This window comes from Drosophila busckii, chromosome 3L (assembly GCF_011750605.1).
Source record: "Drosophila busckii strain San Diego stock center, stock number 13000-0081.31 chromosome 3L, ASM1175060v1, whole genome shotgun sequence".
NCBI lineage: Eukaryota > Metazoa > Arthropoda > Insecta > Diptera > Drosophilidae > Drosophila > Drosophila busckii.
The window spans coordinates 590342-609006 of NC_046606.1; the positions used below are offsets into that span (position 1 = coordinate 590342).

An 18665-nucleotide genomic window follows, 5' to 3' on the forward strand; every position below is an offset into this window, starting at 1 on the left:
AAAAATCCTGCTAACATTAATAGTTGCGAGCGAGTAGTCTGATGCTCGATTCAAATTGTTATCGACTATCGAGCTGCTAGCGCGCGCTTAAATTAAAATCCATTCATTTTGTTTTCGAGTATATTAACAAACTATATCAACTGTTTTAATGCTTGGAACATGTGCTTGCTGCTACGCTTCCGCTGGCTGATGCTGTGCAGGCGGGGGCATAGACGTAGACGTCGAGGGTTGTGATTCGCTTTTCCGTGTGGATCGCTTGCGCACACGCTTTGTCTCCTTGGCCCAGTCCATGTGGCTAAATGACTCTTCCATGGCACGCCAATGCAGCTCCTGTCGCTCCACCAGCTCCGCATGTCGCTGCTCGAATTCCGTGTCGGGTGGCAGCAGCAGTTCCCAACGCTTGGAAGCATTCACACGCGCTACAGTGCTAAGCACGTCTAGAGTTTCGGCAGGCGGCAACTGTGTGGCGGCCATGACGCGCTGGCGTTGCAACCACATAGTGCGTGAGAATCTGTAGAGCTAAAAAGCAATACATTAGATAATATTGTAAGCCAGTTAGCATTGATACTTACTACATAATCTCTGGCACGTATCATTTGCTCCGCGCTTACGCCATTGGCATGTGAGAGCATCTTTTCAGGATATAGCACCTCTGACTTGGGCACCCAGTTGCCATGCAACAAGATGCCCACCTGTGGCATCAACGCTAGCACCTTGTCCGCACTAACATTTGGGTCTATGTGCTCAGCGAGTATGTGTATCATATCAGCAAAGGACAGCATTTTGGCGTCGCGTAAGACTACGCGCAGTTGCTCCTGCAAGGGCAGCGTCTTGAGCATAGCTTTGTTATAGACCGGCTGCATCTGCACTGCGTCCACCTGCTGCACATGCTCATTGTGTGGCAGCAGTTTGGCCAGATAATCAGCTGGAGGCAGCGATAGTGACTGATTAGATTGCAGATTTGTGCTGAACAGCTTCTGTCGCTCAAGCTCCGCTGTGGGTGTGTTGCGTGCATGCCAGTAGCTCTCGCACCAGGGCTCATCCACAATACGTTGCACAAAGTTGTCGTAGGTGCCACGTTGCTCTTTGTTCTTCTTTGTGGTAGCGCCTGCGCCCGTGCCACGTGCAAATTTAACTGTCACCTGCTGTGCCACCTCCTCGTCATCTATGTCCTCGGACTGCGCTTTGAGTTCCGCCTTGCGGCGTTTGTCCTCCTTGTCAAAATGGCTCAACGCCGGACGCAGCTGCACTATGCTTGCCAGCGGCGATAAATGCATCTCCTTGTCCGTATATATGCCCACTACATACTTGGAAACATCTGTCAACGAGCGTGTGCTGGTAAACGCTTGCTTATCCATGATGCCACGTTTGTAGGTTGGGCGCTCCGCGCCCTTGGGTGGTGGCGCCAAGCCGTATGTATTCTTGCCATCGGCAGCCACCGCAAATTGTTCGCCCTTGAAGCGATCATAGAACTTCGACTCTATATTAAGCCCAAAGTCCACTTTAACCTCCTGGGTTAAAGGCTTTACACAGCAATTGACAATCTCGGCATTGTCATGGTTTGCCAGCTGTGTTTTGGTTGGATACTGAAAGAGGTACAGCTGGTCCTGTAGATTCTTGGATAGAAATACTGGTATCTCCTCCACCACGACGTCTTCTTCTTCGTCCATTTAACTTTAAGCTGCCTAAACTATTTATTTAATAAATAACAAAACCTTTTTGCTGTTTAACAACGTGCGTTTGTTGTTATTGTGAACGGTGTGACCGTTTCAACCTGCCGCCACAATAGCGTTGCCAGTTTGCCATATTAGCATCAAATCTAGCTTTATTTATTTTTAGCTATATTTAGCTTATTTACGCAATCAGCGCGCGTGCAATAAATACTTTGAATTCCTGTGCGTAATTGTTTACTTTTATGCAAATATTGCAGACAGATAAATCAATGTTGACGCCCCAGAATGAGTAATAATTCGAGATAAGACACGAAACAATGCTGTGGCTTTGTTTAAAAAACATTTAAAATAATTTATTGGCTTATTAATTCGTTTTAATAAATATACAATATATCAAAATTTCGGATTAGTTTACTGCAAGGCCGCGATAAAGTTAAAGTAGTATAAAAAGATATTTGCTTGTTTGAGTTAGCTAGATTTCAACTATTTCTGCATTAGACCGATAACAAAGACACTGATTAACATGTAAACTATTTGTGTTTAGTACAGATAAACATATACACACATGACTTGTATATAGATATAGAAAAGGCACAATATGCATAATTACAGTTAGTCTAAAGTATTAACGTTTGACATTTACACATACACTTTACATATACATAAACAATTCAATTAAAAACAAGCGACAACTTTGTATGTGCTTGGCACGCATAAAACTGAGAAGCGCAAGGAAAGGCGATGGCGTCTCCGGATTTATGACCAGCCGCCTGTCAATTTGTGAAACATTTCCTCGTTGAGTGTCTGATTGTTTTCCTTGGAACGCATAGACATGAATATATAGCCGCCGATAAACTCATGCACCACCTTGCAATCGGCCGAGAGGCAAGAGAACACAACGTTCTCATCATGAAACTGAATCATCATGCACTTAATGCCCCAATTGACATTCCAGGCCTTCATGGTGTTGTAACGCCAGGTCTTGATATGATCGCCTGTATTCAGATCCATGCGCATGATGCGATTATGTGCCACGCCCAGCAGCTCCTCCTTTTTATGACCATCGAACTTGATAACGAACAGCGTGACGCCAAAGTCTGGCAGGGATTGCCAGGCTTGTATATACTTCAGCTTGGCCTCCATTAGCGCCAGCTGACGCACATTGGCATGCGCCTCCAGAATGCGTTGCACAGCTTTGCTGGCCAGCTTGCGTTGCATCTTGACGGACAAATAGTCCTGGGCATCCACACTGCGTGGATTGATGTTGAGTGGTGCAGCCTGCGCTTGGGGTTTTTGTATTTGCAGCAGGGACCGTATGCTCTGCACTTCGCTCTCGTAGCTGCTGTCGGCCAGCGAGCGTCCCTTGGCCGCCAGACGACAGGCAGCCATCCACTTGGCATACTGCTCCATGTTGTTCGCAACGCACCCAGAACTCGCTATTGGGACCATTGCGTCCCTGTGGTGGCACCTCCAGGCGTATGCCAAACTTGCCCTTGGGCCAGCTGCACATCTGGGAGTCACCTCGCAGCCGCGTAAGATTAATGCTAATGCTGGGTGCAGCACGTCGTGAATACCTCTTGTGATTTAAACAAATGCAAATGCAGATCCTTGTAGGTGAAGTAGTAACGCTTGAAGCCCTTGAGCGTAAACAGCTGTGGCTTGAGGAAGCGCAAGTAGTCCGAGAGTTCGGGTATGCGTGTTATGTTGCCCGAATCGTTGCCGCCGCCTGGACCCTCCAGTGTAATCTGCAGCTCATTCAGAGCCGAATCGATGTCATCATCTGCGCCATTCTCATGACTATTCTTGCTGGGGCTGGAGTCCAAGCCAGCTGGCTGCATGTCCGTTTGATAGTTCACCTGAAACTGCAGTCCAGCAAACATCAAAGTCTCCTCCTCCGTGCAGTCGAGCTCCTCATTCAATATGGCCCACTTGGCCTGCTCGTACAGCTGATTAATGCGCACCTGATCATACTTGGGATTCAGATCGAAGAACGTAAAGTATTTGAAGCGCAGGCAGAGCGTATCATACTCGCGCACGCCCTGCTCCATGATGGACAGCGAAGAGTCCAGCCAGCCGACGTTAAGGCGCGCCTTCTGCACCAAAGACTTGGGACGCAACAGACGAGCGCGCACATCGGCGCTGGGTGAACGTGGCGAGACCGCTAGATTCTCTTGAAAATCACCAAAGCTGGAGTTGGAATCGTAGCCATAGCCATAGCCATTGCTAGAGTTATGCTTCCAAGTGCCTGTAGGCGAGCTTATGGGCGTGCCAGGCGCAGTGGCAGCGCGTCGCGGCGTTGTTCCATAGGGCGATGCAGGCGCGCAGAGCAGTCCATTGCCATTGCCCTGTGTGCGATCCAGACTGCCGTTGCTGTGGTAAGCATTGCTGATGGGCACAAAGCTATTGGTGTCTGCCGCAGGCTGAAGATAGGTGGTGCCATTGGCCTCCGCTACGGGTATCATTTTTTTGTGGCACCTTGGAGAAGTTCTTCTTCAGATGCTCCTGTTCGAATGGGCTTGCAGAGCGATAGTTCCTCCGGATAGCGTATGTCCAGATCTTTGCATAGGTGCACGACTGCGCCGAAATGTTTTAATCGAGAAGTTTAACGCGATAATCCAAATAGCGCAAGTCCGGCAGCTGCACACGCAGCGTCTTGTGCATGGGCGTAAAATGTAGAAATGAATCAGCTTGCACGCCTGCCTGATCCAACGTGGAGCGCGTGCGCGTTAGCCAAGTGTTTTTGGCGGGCCACCAGAGCGCATGATCCGACCAATCCTTGGGCATTTCGGGATCGACCAGCTGCAGCATTACACCGCCGATATGCTGATCGCCGCGCACTCGCAGCGTCTTCTCCACTTGCAGATCTGTGATCAGGATGCGCAGATTCCAGGTGTTCTCGCCTACATGAATCATCTTGGCAATTTATTTAAGGCAACTTGGCACGCAAACTAGAAATAAGCAAAACAGTTTTAAAAACTCAAACGATGACGTAATCGACGCTTACGCTTGTTCTATTTGCGTTCCACAGAAACACACATACACGGCCACTGCCAACAGCCAACTGCCTTGCTTTAATTTGTTGTTTTTGCAAATGTAGTTTGTAGTTCGCCCTTATCTCGCCAGATGTTTAATTGGAAGAGTCTACTATTCAATTGCTGCCCACCCTATCACACGCTCTTCGTCAACGTTCTTTACTCAACGCCACTCGAATACTGCAAAAAAAAATTCCAGACCCACAAAACTCTGGCAAACAACATACACCCACACACACTCGCGCACACGTATACGTGAACAAAGCAAACAGCAGAGCGTAGAGTTAAAGAGCGAAATTAATTCATAAATAAATCAGCAGCAGCATAACGTAGCGACGTGTTCGTTGTTGTTGTTGTCGTTCTTGAATTCCATTTGCTCTCTCTTTTTAGTTTTCACTTTGCAGAGACTTGTGTTATTGTATGCTTTTGTTATTTGGCTTGTTTATTTGGCAGTTTGTATATATATACACATATATTTGGCAATTTTTAATGCGCGTCGTTTTTTTCATATATTATTAATTTATTTTTAGCTTAGTTGTGCGCACAGTGTGACCGTAGACTAAACAAGAAATATACCACCGCAAAGTCAGCCAAATACTACATTTGAAGTATTGCCAACTCGCATTGCAAAAATACTAAGTGTGGCGCCAAATTAAAAACTATGTTATATAGTAATTCATTGATATGATATAATTTTGTTGAAAAAATATTTAAAATATCAAAAGACAAGCAGTTATGTATAAACAGTAGCATATTTTGCTTACAAAAAGAAGTTGACAAGGAGAACTAAGGAAAAATACCAAAAAATCTGATTGAACTATGTACTAAAAAATGCAACACTGTATGCAGAGAGCGAAGAACGGTTATTGCTTTCGCACCACATTCGTAAACAGAGACAATGGGAGCTCAACTCTCTGATGCTTCCAAAGCTCCATTTGTTGTGTGGCTGTCTTGGATAGAGCACGTATATATTTTGAGTTGTAGTGCATGAAGAAAAATTACGCGGCCGCATGCTATCTCGCTCGTGCGCACAGTTAGCCAATGCAAATACCTGTAAACGCAGCGCGTCAATGTGTTAGTGAGTGGAAAGGAAAATTGAGCATGAAAATTTGTAAAAATCTTGGTTAAAATAACGGCACACAAACCAAAAGCAATGAAACAAAGTTTTTATTATAGCGTTGTCAACTGAATGCAAGCAACAAATAGTTGAAAATATTTATAGTTTTAGTAATTGTCGCGTGTGTATGTGTGTGTGTGTGAGAGAGATGTGCATGCCGACAGAGGAAAAATCGATGCAAGAGATTTATGAAAAACATATAGCGGGTAAAAGTTATAGTGAAGAGCACTAGATAATAAGCTAAAAAGTGAATTACGTTAATTGTAAATAGACGCGCAATAGTTTAAAGCAACAGCCACAAAAGCAGCAGCAGCAGCGCAGCAGCAGCAGCAACAACAACAGTTAAAGCGCGAGTTAGTCAGCCGTGTGAGTTACGCCAGCGTACAAGGTACAAAGCGCAAATAAAAGTATCTGTAAGATACAAAAGCGGTACGCAGCTACTACGGAACGACTGTAAATAATTACGTAGTGCAGTGCACACGCCCACAACGCTGTTTATAAAAATAATAACAACAACGACAGTAGCTAGCGTAACCTGTTGTAAGCGTCGATTTTGTTGCTCACCTTTCGTTTGACTAAAAACGGTTTGATCTACACTACGGCGGGCACACCTGTTAGTCTATTTACAAAATGTCGCGTCTAACGGAGGAAATGGTGATAGCGCGGAGCAAGCAATCGGATCTGGGATTAATTAAAAAACTCAATTGCTGGTAAGCGTGCAGTTTGCTGTTTTTTTTGTTTGTTTGTGAAAGCCTCTTGGCCAGCCCACCAGCTACTTTCACCAAGAAGCGACTCCCGACCCAAATCCAAAGAAATAGACCAAAGCTGAAACTTCTAACTGGTTTCGCCTGCGTTCTGTCCACTTTGGCTGTACCCCAAGGGGTTAAGTGGCCATGCGGCTCGGCTGTTGCACTTAAGCGTGCGCCGCTTAGCCTAGATAGCATCTAAATAAATGTATCTGACTAAAATTTGTTTTGCTTTTAACGCTTTTTTTTCTTTTTGCTTTACAGGGGCAGTGATCTCAGCGATGTAAGCATAATCAAACGCATGCATGGTGTGGAGGTCTTGGCGCTGAGGTAAGCTAAGCATACACTGAGAGAAATGCACAAGCTGGTTTGCCCATTGAATTTGTTAGTTTGTGCGCGTGTAACTTTTTTTTAAGCCATCTTAAGCTTGCTGGCGTTACGCTTGTTTCTATGCGATTTTGATTGATTTCAAATTCAATTAAGCTTACGAAATGTTTACTGTGCTGTAGTGAAAGCCAGAGCGAGAGCGCTATATGCATAGCTCTATCTATAAGATACTTGTGCGCAAATGATGTCATTCGCAGCAGCGAGAGGCAACAGCAACAGCAACAGCAGCGGATTCATCATCAAGCAAGCGCAAAAACTTTGGCACGCTCAAGCGCGTAATTAATGCAAAAAGCAACAACAAAGAGGCAACAACAAAAGGCAAAAAAAAAACATACTATAGCTCAAAAAACTCGTGGGAGCACCAAAATTGGCAACAGCAACTTTACCTTATATTTTTTTTTTTGTGGCTTGCGTAGGCAGCCCCTACGCACTGTTATAGATACAAAGCGTACTTGCAGATACTTTGCTGATTTTTGTAAGCCTTGTGGGGCTGCCTTTTAAGGCAGCAAATTATTGTTTTGACTGTCAAGGTCGCTTAGATTGATTTGCAACTCATATGAGCACATAAATTTTGAGTTTTATCAACTGTTTACTAGCAGCGTTTGCCTTTTTAAGTGCCAGCTGAACAGGAAGGCCTTAACACCATAAACTTGCGGCTGGCGCTTGCCACAAAGCGTAGAAAGCTGCACACACACACATGTTGATTTAATTGAGGGAAATGAAGATATTTGTTGTTTTATATTAATTATAGATTTTTGTTTATGACTTTGGGTAAAACTAATTTGTGGCAAGTGAGCTGATAAATTTAATGGCGGGAACAGCATGAAAATAAAATATATTAAAATCAAATAATTGCTGTAGCCAATTGCAATATTAGTTACGCTTCAAGTAGACCTAGGCTAAGTTTTATCAGCGTTAGGCAATTAACACACTTGTTGCAAAGACTTATCGGTTAGTTAGCAGCCCCCAATGGGTTAACAGCATTATACATTTATTTACATAAAACAAGAAAACCCTTTTTGCTACGTTTGGCTGCCTTTGTAGCAATAATGGATTCGCTGTTTGCCAAGGCAAAGGCGTTGCTTTCAGTTGTCTGCTGCCCACACAGTCTATAGCGCGAACAACAGTTATATCTTATAACTAGTTTGTAACTACAAAGCATAGTTATTGATTTGCATTGCGTGCTGTTGGCACTTGGCAGCTACTTGAGTTCAACCTTGAGATACATTTGGAGTTGCTACTTACGCAGCGCATATTACAATAAGCTATAAATAGCTGCAGATACTTTATGCGCCGCTGCCTTATATGTATAGCACTATATATAGCTAAGTTACTGTTGTATTTTTAGCATAGATTAAAAATCATTGCATTTATATTTCGAATGAAATGTTAGAACATCAGTTGATAACTTAAGCCATAATTAATGCTAAATGAGGTGCCAACTAACGTATGACATAAGCTAATGGCGCTGCCTTTTTATCAGCTAACGGTACCGCCTTAAAGAAAGTCAATACACGGCAGCCAAGCTAATGAACTTTAAAGCATTTTGTATCTTTTGTTTGCCCAGCATAACTTTTGAATGATTCACGCTACGCTTTGTTTTGTTTTGTCGCAGGCGCAAATAAACTTTTATTTTATTTATTTTTAGCGTCAACAAGATCAGCACCTTGGCGCCCTTTGAAGACTGCAGTAAATTACAAGAGCTGTATTTACGCAAAAACAATATACAAGATATCAATGAAATATTTTATTTGCAAAACTTGCCGGCATTGCGATATCTCTGGCTGGAGGAGAATCCATGCTGCGATGTAGCGGGACCAAAGTGAGTGAACAACTTTTGCGGTTATTTGTTTGTTGTTGTTAACACTTTTTATTGTAACCACAGCTATCGTTCGCTGGTGTTGCGCGCCTTGCCCAATCTCAAGAAATTGGATAACGTCGAGGTTACCGCTGAGGAGGTGGAGGCAGCGCTGCGCGGTGCACCGCAGCAGGCGGAGGAGGATGTCTACGAGGATGCCTATCAGCCACAGCAGCAACAGCAACAGCAGCAGCAGCAGCAACAATTGCAACGCACACCACCGCCACAAAATTATCCACAGCATTCACCACCGCCACATCAGCAGCAGCAGCAGCAGCAGGCGGCGCCGCAGCGTCGCAGCTCGAGTCCACTCAAAGAGGTAAATGCATTCCTTTGTTACGCCCTCTATTGTTTGCCACACTAACTAAAGCACGGCATTTGTATCTCTCTCTCTCTCTCTCTTTGTCAAATTTGTATCTTTAAGTCGCCACGTTTAGCTGCGCCTGTCACTAACTCGCGCGACGATAACATTAACATTAACATTAACAATAACACTAATAATGCCAACGATACGTTCAATACACAAATGCAAGACTCCATGCCGCCAACGCCCACCAAGGTAAATGAACTCTGCGGTTGTAGGGCCCAACCCTCAAAAGCTTCAATTTGGGGCTATACAGGCAATGCTAATTGAATTTTGTGCATAGTTGGGTGGGCTTAGAGTCAGGGCAATAAGCCATAAGCTGATTAAGTTCATAGACAAAAGCTAAATTGATTAATTTATTGGCGAGCTAGTTAAAACAGGAAGTTAACAAGTTATTTATGCATTTTATTTATTAAATATTAGTCTGTTAACCTTGAGCGAATATCAAATTTGACAACAAGTTAATGCATAATAGACAATAAGAAATCAACAGTTAAGTTTGCTATAATTTAAAGTAAAGCAAGTGGGATTTTAATCAGTTGGCGATCAATGGGTATCCCTTGACTAGTTCGCAGTAAGCGATTTGGTGGCAAGGTAATCAGTTCACCAGGAACGAACTAGGGGCTAGTAATTCGCCTTCAAGTGTTTGTAAAAGGTCTTAACTATCTAAGAGAAGCTAAACTAAGGTTCTTCCTCTTTCTCTCTCTATTTATGACATAACTCTCACTAGTGGGAGATCAGTTTAGTCGTAGTTCAGCTCCAAGTTATAGGGAAGTCATTCAGGTATTTGTAATCTAAGAAAGGTTGAGCTGTGGCTCTCGCTCTCTCACTCTCTGTTTATGACTCTCACTAGTGGGTTCTCTCTTTCACTTTGAACCGTAAATTTGAAACGCGTGTGGAGTGGAGAACAGTTTGTTGTAAGAAGTAAATTCATTTGTTGTGTGTTATCAGTTCTTGCTTATCGCGCCTTACACAACAACTTGACTCCGACACTAACAGTTAATAATCTCGCTAATGGTCTCTTTTTCCCAGGAACCCCAGCACCAGACATCGCCTCAAACAACTAACACGCTAACTAAAGAACAACAACAACAACGCACCTCCTATGCTAATCAATATGATGTAAGACACACACACACACACACAACTAACAAATGAACAAAAATCAGCAAGAAATTCACCGCAATAACTTTATAATATGCATATTTCCCAGGAACCTGCGCGACCTACATCACCCCAAAAATATAATACCAATAATACGCTAACCAAAGAGCAACGCACTTACTCCCAACAATACGATGTAAGCCACGAAATTTGAATCGAAATAATATTATTGGCAAGCTACGCTGCTTAGTCGACTTCGAGTCATGGGTTAATATAACAAAAGTTGAGCGATATGCAGATATATATATATTATTTGGGCGTGTGCACGTCACACTTGAGACTTCGCCCTAGCCCTTTTATTTTTTGTATATTTTTTTGAAGCGTGTTACGCGTGAATAAGTCACGCGATGTGGCAGCAACTGAAGGTACCACGCCGAGTCTCTCTCTCTCTCTCTCTGTTATTGTCTAACAAGGCGGGGTGCTCTTGTTTCTGGGTTAAGTCTTGCCGCAATAGCAGTTGACTTTGAGCGCTGTGAAAAGAAAACCGAGACGAAATATAATTGCCAAAGCAAAAATGATAAAAATGGGTCGTTAAAGTAACAAGAGCAGCAGCAGCAGCAGAAGAAAGTGCAGAACGACAAGCAGCTTAGCTTTGCTTTGCTTTAGAATAATACTAATGACAATTTCTGTTCCCAACACACACACATGCACACTAACTTAACTTAACTGTACGTAACTCCGATTAGTGCTCGCCGGGCTCTGATCAGGAGTGCGTATCTAATCTTGGCTTTAAAGAGGTGCGTCCCACGCCTCTGCCCCCCAGCATATCCACGCACTCTATGAAGGTATGAGAGCGTCACCCCAAACAATGGATAACTCCTTTTGATTGTTGGTATTCCTCTGCTATAATTTTAAAATACAGGAATACTATCAGTCGGATCGACCCGCCTATCCAGCGCATTATCGTCACAGTCAAACGGATCTGACGGAATGGGAGGAGCATCAGCAGGCGCCGCAAGTGCATCACAATCCCTATGGCAGTCAAATGCATTTGCATCAACAGCACCAGCAGCAGCAGCAGCGACGCAGTGCGGGACCCGAAACGGAGCGTTATGCCTATAGAAATGGCAGTGCGCGTGAGAATGGCGGCGACTGGGAGTACGAGGAGCGACCTAGAACGAGGTGAGCTTAAAATAATCTCTCTGAAAACTTTTAGTAAACTTTTTTTTTTACCTTGCAGACGCCCCGAGGGTCGCTACAGCGATTCTGTAAGCAATGTTTCAGCCTCTGTTATGGGACATTTTGCTGGCTATCATAGACGGCCTGTAAATAGAGTAAGTCTATCGATAATATCGATATTGACTTGACTTTGACGCTTTTATTGCTTTTTAGAACTCCAATCTTTTGTCTGCCACTTTGTGCTTGGTCAAGGAGCTGGACTACGGCAGTCTGGAGGTGCTGGAGCACGCCGTGCGCTGTCGCATCGATGAACTGGGCACTGAATGATGAAGACGCTTAACTAATCGCATGTCGATTAGTTAGCAAAGCAAAAAGACCACGAAATGACAACTCAGCAATAGCCGCCACTAACTAAACTCAAGCAACAACAAAATACTTAAACAATACTTGCCAATTGTAACTGTAATAATAACAAATCCCTTTTGTATAAGCATTAACGAAAGTAACAAAAACTATTATTTTGCTACTTAAAACGAACGATATATACGTACAATATGCATATGTAACAATAATTGTAAAAAAAACAAAAACTCAACTCTTGCGCGCTCTTTGTTAACATTAATTTGTTTTTTAACTTAGCATAATTAATTAATTTTAAACAAAGACACACCACTCAAGCCTTATTTTGTACTTAAACAAAAACAAACACACACACACATTTTAACGTCCAAGGCGTACTGCACAATATTTAAATCTTCCGTTCTCGTTAACAAATTAGTTGTCAAACGCCTTAGCTAACTTTTGTTAAGTAATTTACAACTAAAAGATATTTTCCTAGTTATGATAATTCTTTTTGGTTTGTTTATGAAACTGTGTGAAAATATATTAACGCAATAAACGAAATTAACAGAAAATGTGTTTGAGTGCAGTGTGTAAACTTCAATTGTACATATATCTATGCAAATTTTGTAAAGAATTGTTAATATTGTAAGCAATACTTTGTAAAATGTATTATTTTATAGTTGCTGCCCAATTGCATTTAAAGCGAGCTGCTGTTTCAGGTGAGTTAAATATTTTACATTGTAATTTACATTCGAAATAGTAACGGCCAAGCTTAATTTGAAATAAGCATCGATGCTTAGCAATAAGCAGTGCACTGCGTGAACGCTAGATGGCGCTAACAAAGCAGCAAAGTTTATGTTTTTGGGGCTAGATGGCGCACAAAAATTTCCCTTTTACTACTTAAGCTTCAAATAATTAACTTAACAATTATTTCAAAAAAACTCAAGTCGAATTTCGTGAAATTTCCCACTAAATAACATTAACAAAGCTTACGTAAGCATGCGCTAGATGGCGCAAATAAAAATTCCCTTGCACAATTTAAGCACCAGGTAATTAATTTATCAATTACTTCAAATATTCTCTTAACGAGAAAATGCCCGCTGGTGCAAATTAGCAAGCTGAAAGTTTTTGACACTATTAAATCTTCAATTAATTAATTAATTTAACTGCTATTTTATATACTCCCCAATCGACAAAATCCCCAACCATACTTACGCTTGCAACCAAAATAAAAACACTAACAAATGTTTGCTTAGAAGGGCTTTACAACGATTAACACATAATATATTTGACTTTTATGTAGGGGGGTGTTGGTGTTTGCAATAAGATTTTATTAGTTTGCTTCAATATGGAATTGTCTTTAAATTTCGCTTTTGGCTACTGTTTTGCAGTGCTTTTGGATTTTTAGTTTTGTTGTTTCTTAACTACCATATATAAGCTGTTAATACTTTATTTATTATTTGTTGCTATTATAATTCATTTAACAATTGTTTAGTTTGCATCAGAAATCAATCGTAAGCTTGTATTATGTAATTGATGATGATGTTGTTAGCTCTTTATTATAGTTTTCATATATATATAGTTTGTATTATAATGTCTTCCATTTGTTTAAGGTATTTAGTATATATTTTAGTACGGCCGCTGTATTCATGGCAGAAACGCAGAAACGTCTAACACATATACATATAGTAGTGCATTTAATTATGTTTATATATATATGTTATAAATTAGTTAAACTTGCTACACATCGATATACATATATATATATATATAGTTTAGTTGAAGCCGCAAGTAGTCTTAAATAAATGTGCTCTGAATAATTTTATGTCTTGCAATATTTTAAACTCATTTTCTTTTTTGTTTCTGGGTGCAATTACAAACATTTATATAAAGTGCGCGTTTACGAAATAGCTGCTAACATTTACACACATAAAATGTACATATATATATATATTCATTATATATATGACTTTGAAGTGTTTTCAATTATTGTCGCGTCACAGCGTCGCGTGTGCTGTTATGTATATAAATTTGAAATATACATAGTTAAGTTTTAATATATGTAGTGCTAAGCTCTTAAACTAATTGCAATTGTTGTTGTTTTTGCTTAAAATTGACGCAAGTGTCTTCCAAAATGCTTGTTGTTGTTTGCTGAAATATTTGTGTGTGCGAAAAAATGTCTTCCAAACATTTGTTTAGCATATACTTGTATTAATTATTACATACATATATATTTATATAAATTATGCACATTTAGAGAGTGTTAGTAGATACACTTATTTAATTTTTGTTTTCGACTTTTTGTGGGCGCAACTGCTTAAAGTTTTTGCCTTTGAGTTTTCTGATTTGCAATCGCGCAACTCATAATATTCAATATTTGTATAGACCAATTTAGCTATATAGTTAATATATAGTTTTGATATTTTGTGCAGTAACCAACACTAAACTCTTGGCTAAATATTTATTTATCGTATTTTTTTTTTTGTTAAACTCAAAAGTTGTATATCAATTTTTTCCTTCTGCCCGTTTGTTAAAAATTGATATGCTGATTCCATTAATTAAATGAAAGTTTTTTTTTTTGATTTTTTTGTTATGTAAATAATTGTGCAACGACGATATGTTGTGTATTTTTGATATTAATTGGTTGTTGTGTTTTTTATGTAATTGTAACTGCTGCTTTCTCAACTTTTGGGTGTGCTAAAAAATAGTTAGGATCTGCTCCTGGTTATGTAATCTTCTAGCACTGGAAGCCCTTTTGTGATTTTGTTGTGTGCTGAGCTAAGCAGCTGCTTAATATGCTTATTTACTTTACTATATAGTTTATAGTATTTTATTTTTTAATTGAAATTAATTACAAATTAATTGATTCGCATAGGGAATGTTTTTTTTTTAGATTTTTTTCTGCTTTTGACGTTCACTACAAAACGTCTATATAGTTTTATATATATATATATTATTATACAATTCAACTAAAAAGTTCGCAATTAACAACGGTAAATATTTAGACAACACTAGCATTAACACAAAATATTATTGAAATTATAACTTCCAACAAAGAACAAACATAAATGTTTGCATATATAATTTTTGTTTTTTTTTTTTGTGATTTATGCACTTACAGCTTAGACTTGCGCCTAACTGAAAAATGGCGATAAATCACAGTTGCACAAAGACCCGCCATCGCCAGTTTTGCAGAGCGACTTGCACAGTTCGTTCCAATCCGGCGTATCCGCATCGCTAGCGTACTCAGCAGCTGAAGCTGGAGCAGCCCTGGAACCGTGTGAAGCTTTGCTCTGCTCTAAGCTGACCTCACTCAAAACATCCGAGTACTGACATGGACTGCAGCCGGAGAGCGTGCGTCGACACTGTTGGCAATAGCTCGAGCAGAGTCGATCACCAAGGGATTCGTTTAGATCCACTTTAATCGCATCGTTGCACTCGGAGTCTGTGGTAAGTAAAGAAAAGTAGTGACTAAATGAGCAGTCAGTTGAGAGCTTGAGAGTTAAATTAAATTAGAATTCTATTAATCATAATCAAAGATTAGCATAGAATATTTATATATAGTCTTATCTATAGTGTTTGCTATAATATACATAAATCAACGTCTAATGATTTCTTGACTATTTGCGTAGTAGATTGTAAATTTATGGTAATAGTATTTGAAGCAGTTCTTAGAAACTTTCTCAAAGATTTGCTTCTCTTTGAATTCCCTATATCAGGCATTAAATTATGATTCTATACACTTTTATAATCATCTTATACTTATCAGTTATATTTATTTATTTATTTTAATTGTAGCCTAGAATTAAATTCTATGGTACAATTGGTATAGACAGAGCAACAAAGGCCTTCAGGCTGGCAATCAGTTATATATGATTGATTATTTTAAATTAACTTGCACCTACAATATTTTAATTTAAATATCTTAGACTTACCCGTTTGCTTTCCATGCAGTTGCTCGCATTTATTTAAATTAAAAACTGTATTCAGTCTGCTCGTTGCCAGCGCATCTGCAGTCGCATCCGCCTGGGCAGGCGTTGCGCAGTATTTGGCACAGGGCGCAACGCCTAGGCGAGCACTGAAAAAATAATAATTTGATCACGTGAGCACTTGAATTTTGGCAATATCAATAGCGTTGAAACATGTGGGTTAAGTGTTTCGCATTTACCGACGCTTAACACAAGCACAAAATATTTCACAATTTGACTTCAACTAATTTATCAAATGTTAGTGACATGCACTTAACGCATTTTTGAAATATTTTATTAAGACCACAACACTTGTTAATTTATTGCAGATAAGACAAAGTTTTGCTATTTTGGCTGAACTCTTGACTTACCCGCAGAGCTCTTGACACACCAAACTCCAATTCTGAACTACGCTGCTGGACATCAATGTGGCTGGCGACGGCAGCTCAAGGCGAGCAACCCTCGAATGTGACGTCACAGCGCTGCGAGTCGACGCACAACAAAGCACAAGTGTGACCAATAGCAAACGCAACATGCTGAGCTAGAGCGAGGCAGGTGAGTGAAAAAGACAGAGAGCACTTTAGTTATGGCTGCGCTACATGGCGTATGCGTAATGCTTATATATGCAGCTGTAACATTGTAGCCTTGTAGCTAGCTATATATACTATATATACAATTGGCAAGCAATTGCGCTTGAAATGCAATTATCACGCGCCTGCATATATGCAACAAAAAATATTTTGCTAGGCTTATGCTTTCAACAATGCCAACTACGCTTGATTTAGCAAATACTCATAGCCCATAGCTTTGTTAGCCCTACTCTAACTATTTTTTTAGCTGTTAAATTATGCGCGTATTGATTTCCCCGTAGCCTTGTAGCTCCTACTTTTGCGTTGAGAGTTTTGTTTTTGGGAGTTGCCAGTTGAGCGCTGCCAGCGAGCCCAGTCATATCGTTTTCACTGTGTGTGTGTGTGTGTGTGTGCCAGTTTTAATTAACTTGCTGCAAAAAAGAAAGGCTGCAAATATTTTCGCCTATCTGGGTTACAAGGCCTATCTGCGCTACGTGCAAACAAAGGCAGGTAAATATTTGAGTTTGCGGCTTGAATTGCCTTTGAGTTCAAACAGACCACAATCATTGCTTTAAGCCAATTAATTTTGCCTTTTGTGGCCTGCACATAAATCAACTACGACTACAATGGCTTCAATTATATCCGCACATAATTCAAACTAAAGCCGTAGCCGCAGCCATTCTGTTGCTGGTCACACATGGCGTATGCGCACTCGCTTACTTACACACAGTCTTGCACACAATTGATTCTATTTTTTGATATATGTTACACCTGCTAACGCTTGCACTAAAATCAATTTAACGCTGCTAAGCTCTGCACTTTTATTAGCAGCTAAACTCAATTTATTATGCCCCATATAGTATAGATAATAACATTATCAGTCGTTGTCTGATAGACAGTTGCTATCTTTTCGCTAATCGTTTATCTACACGCTTTTGCTTCAGCGCCTTAATCAGCTTTAGCCAAGTGCCCAATTATAAATGCTAGTCGCTTTGGCTAATGAACCAAACTTGTTCTGCCCCGATAAGCAAAACCAACTGACAGTTATTACAAACGAGAGATAATGCTCATTTAAGTCAATAAATATGTTGATTAATAGGCATGCAGTGTGTTAAAATGTGTCAGCAAATAGATAGGCCCGGAAATCCCCAAAACAAAGTCTAGTATACGAATTTCCAGTAGCTAAATCAATACAAAGTCCAACGATTTATAAACTTGCGCATTTAAAGTTGAATATACTAAGCTTTTCTATATACAAATGTTTAAGTTTCATTATTAAAAACTTGCTTTTGCATTTAATTACAATTAGACGAAAAATTCAATAATATTTAATTAAATAAAACAAAATTGGGCAAATGCAGCAAACTTTCTATATAAGCAACTAGTCTAAACTATTTTTGCACAAATGTTTTGTATGCACAAATAGTTGCCTATGTAGAATAAAGAGTTCTAAATTTTAATTTTAAACTGCTGTGATTTATATACATTTATTTATATAAATTGTAAGTTAGAATTAATTCTGTAGTGCAGCCAAAGCAATTGAGACATTTAGGCAGTGTGCTATCTTTTTATATGCCATTTTGTATTGAAGTATATACATTTGTTTATATTGCTTTATTAGTTAAAATTCATTCATTTAGTTGTTACTGCACGAATCTTTTTCTAATTTGTTGCAGAAGTAAGAAATTGTTGCTATTAAGAATAATTTCTGCTGCCTTATTTTTGCTTTCAATGTAGAAATATTTGCTTAAAAGCAGCTTGCTACAATAGCATATAGAATATTTACTTGTGTTTAAATTTAAACTTTCATTAAGTAGCTAAAGTCTGCCAAGTTGTAAGTTAAGACTTTAAATTATATTGAAATGCGCTGTCAGAAAGCTGAAGACTTAAGCTCAAGTTACTTTTGCGCCTGCATATTGTTAGATAAGCCAAGTCAACATCAAAGCCACTTGGCGGACGAAAACTTGGTCAAAAGTGTTGGTCCAACTAGCGAATGAAAACCTTTTAGAGCCAAAGTGATGGACACTCTAAGCCACAAATGGTTATATAAGCTGATGGCAAGTGTTATTGGCTGCTGAAAAGTATGCTATGAAAATCGCTCACTCGCAACTAATGCAATTTCACTTGAAGGCTACACATAGAGGCGTCTGCTGTGTATGTGTGACCTAAATTTGTTTCCCTAAAAAATACACACACATACACACATATATATGTAGCAACAATATGTAACTTGCTATTGCTTTTTGCAGTGCAAATTGCTTTGTCGTTTGCTGTTTTTTTTCTCAAGCACAAACTTTCGTGCATTGTAAATGTCAAAAACAGCGAC

General features: G+C 40.0%; 4 protein-coding genes across 8 annotated transcripts; 1 reads left to right on the forward strand and 3 right to left on the reverse strand.

Moving 5' to 3' along the window:
* Positions 1 to 106: 106 nt before the first annotated feature.
* LOC108599940 (DNA-directed RNA polymerase III subunit RPC5) lies at positions 107 to 1755 on the reverse strand. Its single transcript, XM_017987164.1, has 2 exons — positions 573 to 1755; positions 107 to 519 (listed from the first exon to the last, which is right to left on the reverse strand). Exons 1-2 carry the CDS (start codon positions 1668 to 1670, stop codon positions 172 to 174), a joined length of 1446 nt encoding a protein of 481 aa, XP_017842653.1. The 5' UTR covers positions 1671 to 1755; the 3' UTR covers positions 107 to 171.
* A 280-nt stretch (positions 1756 to 2035) lies between these two features.
* Positions 2036 to 5164, reverse strand: LOC108600321 (unc-112-related protein). The gene is given in 7 exon segments (XM_017987823.2): positions 2036 to 3086; positions 3088 to 3246; positions 3248 to 4145; positions 4147 to 4181; positions 4183 to 4269; positions 4272 to 4621; positions 4678 to 5164. Coding segments are annotated over 6 exon segments (2151 nt in total). The 5' UTR covers positions 4587 to 4621; positions 4678 to 5164; the 3' UTR covers positions 2036 to 2429.
* A 1086-nt stretch (positions 5165 to 6250) lies between these two features.
* On the forward strand, positions 6251 to 12357 carry LOC108600322 (GATA zinc finger domain-containing protein 10). 5 transcript variants are annotated; one of them, XM_017987824.2, is made up of 11 exons: positions 6251 to 6532; positions 6833 to 6898; positions 8604 to 8777; positions 8841 to 9132; positions 9238 to 9372; positions 10210 to 10299; positions 10391 to 10477; positions 11028 to 11126; positions 11204 to 11463; positions 11522 to 11615; positions 11674 to 12357. In XM_017987824.2, the coding sequence occupies exons 1-11, from the start codon at positions 6453 to 6455 to the stop codon at positions 11785 to 11787; spliced, it is 1491 nt and encodes a 496-aa protein (XP_017843313.1). In that variant the 5' UTR covers positions 6251 to 6452; the 3' UTR covers positions 11788 to 12357. The 5 variants fall into 5 exon arrangements, with proteins under 5 accessions (XP_017843313.1, XP_017843315.1, XP_017843316.1 ...); XM_017987826.2 differs by lacking the exon at positions 9238 to 9372 and having other exon boundaries at positions 11674 to 12356; XM_017987827.2 differs by lacking the exons at positions 9238 to 9372; positions 10210 to 10299 and having other exon boundaries at positions 11674 to 12355.
* Positions 12358 to 14892: 2535 nt separating this feature from the next.
* Positions 14893 to 17147, reverse strand: LOC108600413. The gene is made up of 4 exons (XM_017987974.1): positions 17064 to 17147; positions 16142 to 16311; positions 15738 to 15880; positions 14893 to 15247 (listed from the first exon to the last, which is right to left on the reverse strand). Exons 2-4 carry the CDS (start codon positions 16303 to 16305, stop codon positions 14937 to 14939), a joined length of 618 nt encoding a protein of 205 aa, XP_017843463.1. The 5' UTR covers positions 16306 to 16311; positions 17064 to 17147; the 3' UTR covers positions 14893 to 14936.
* Between the last annotated feature and the right edge of the window lie 1518 nt (positions 17148 to 18665).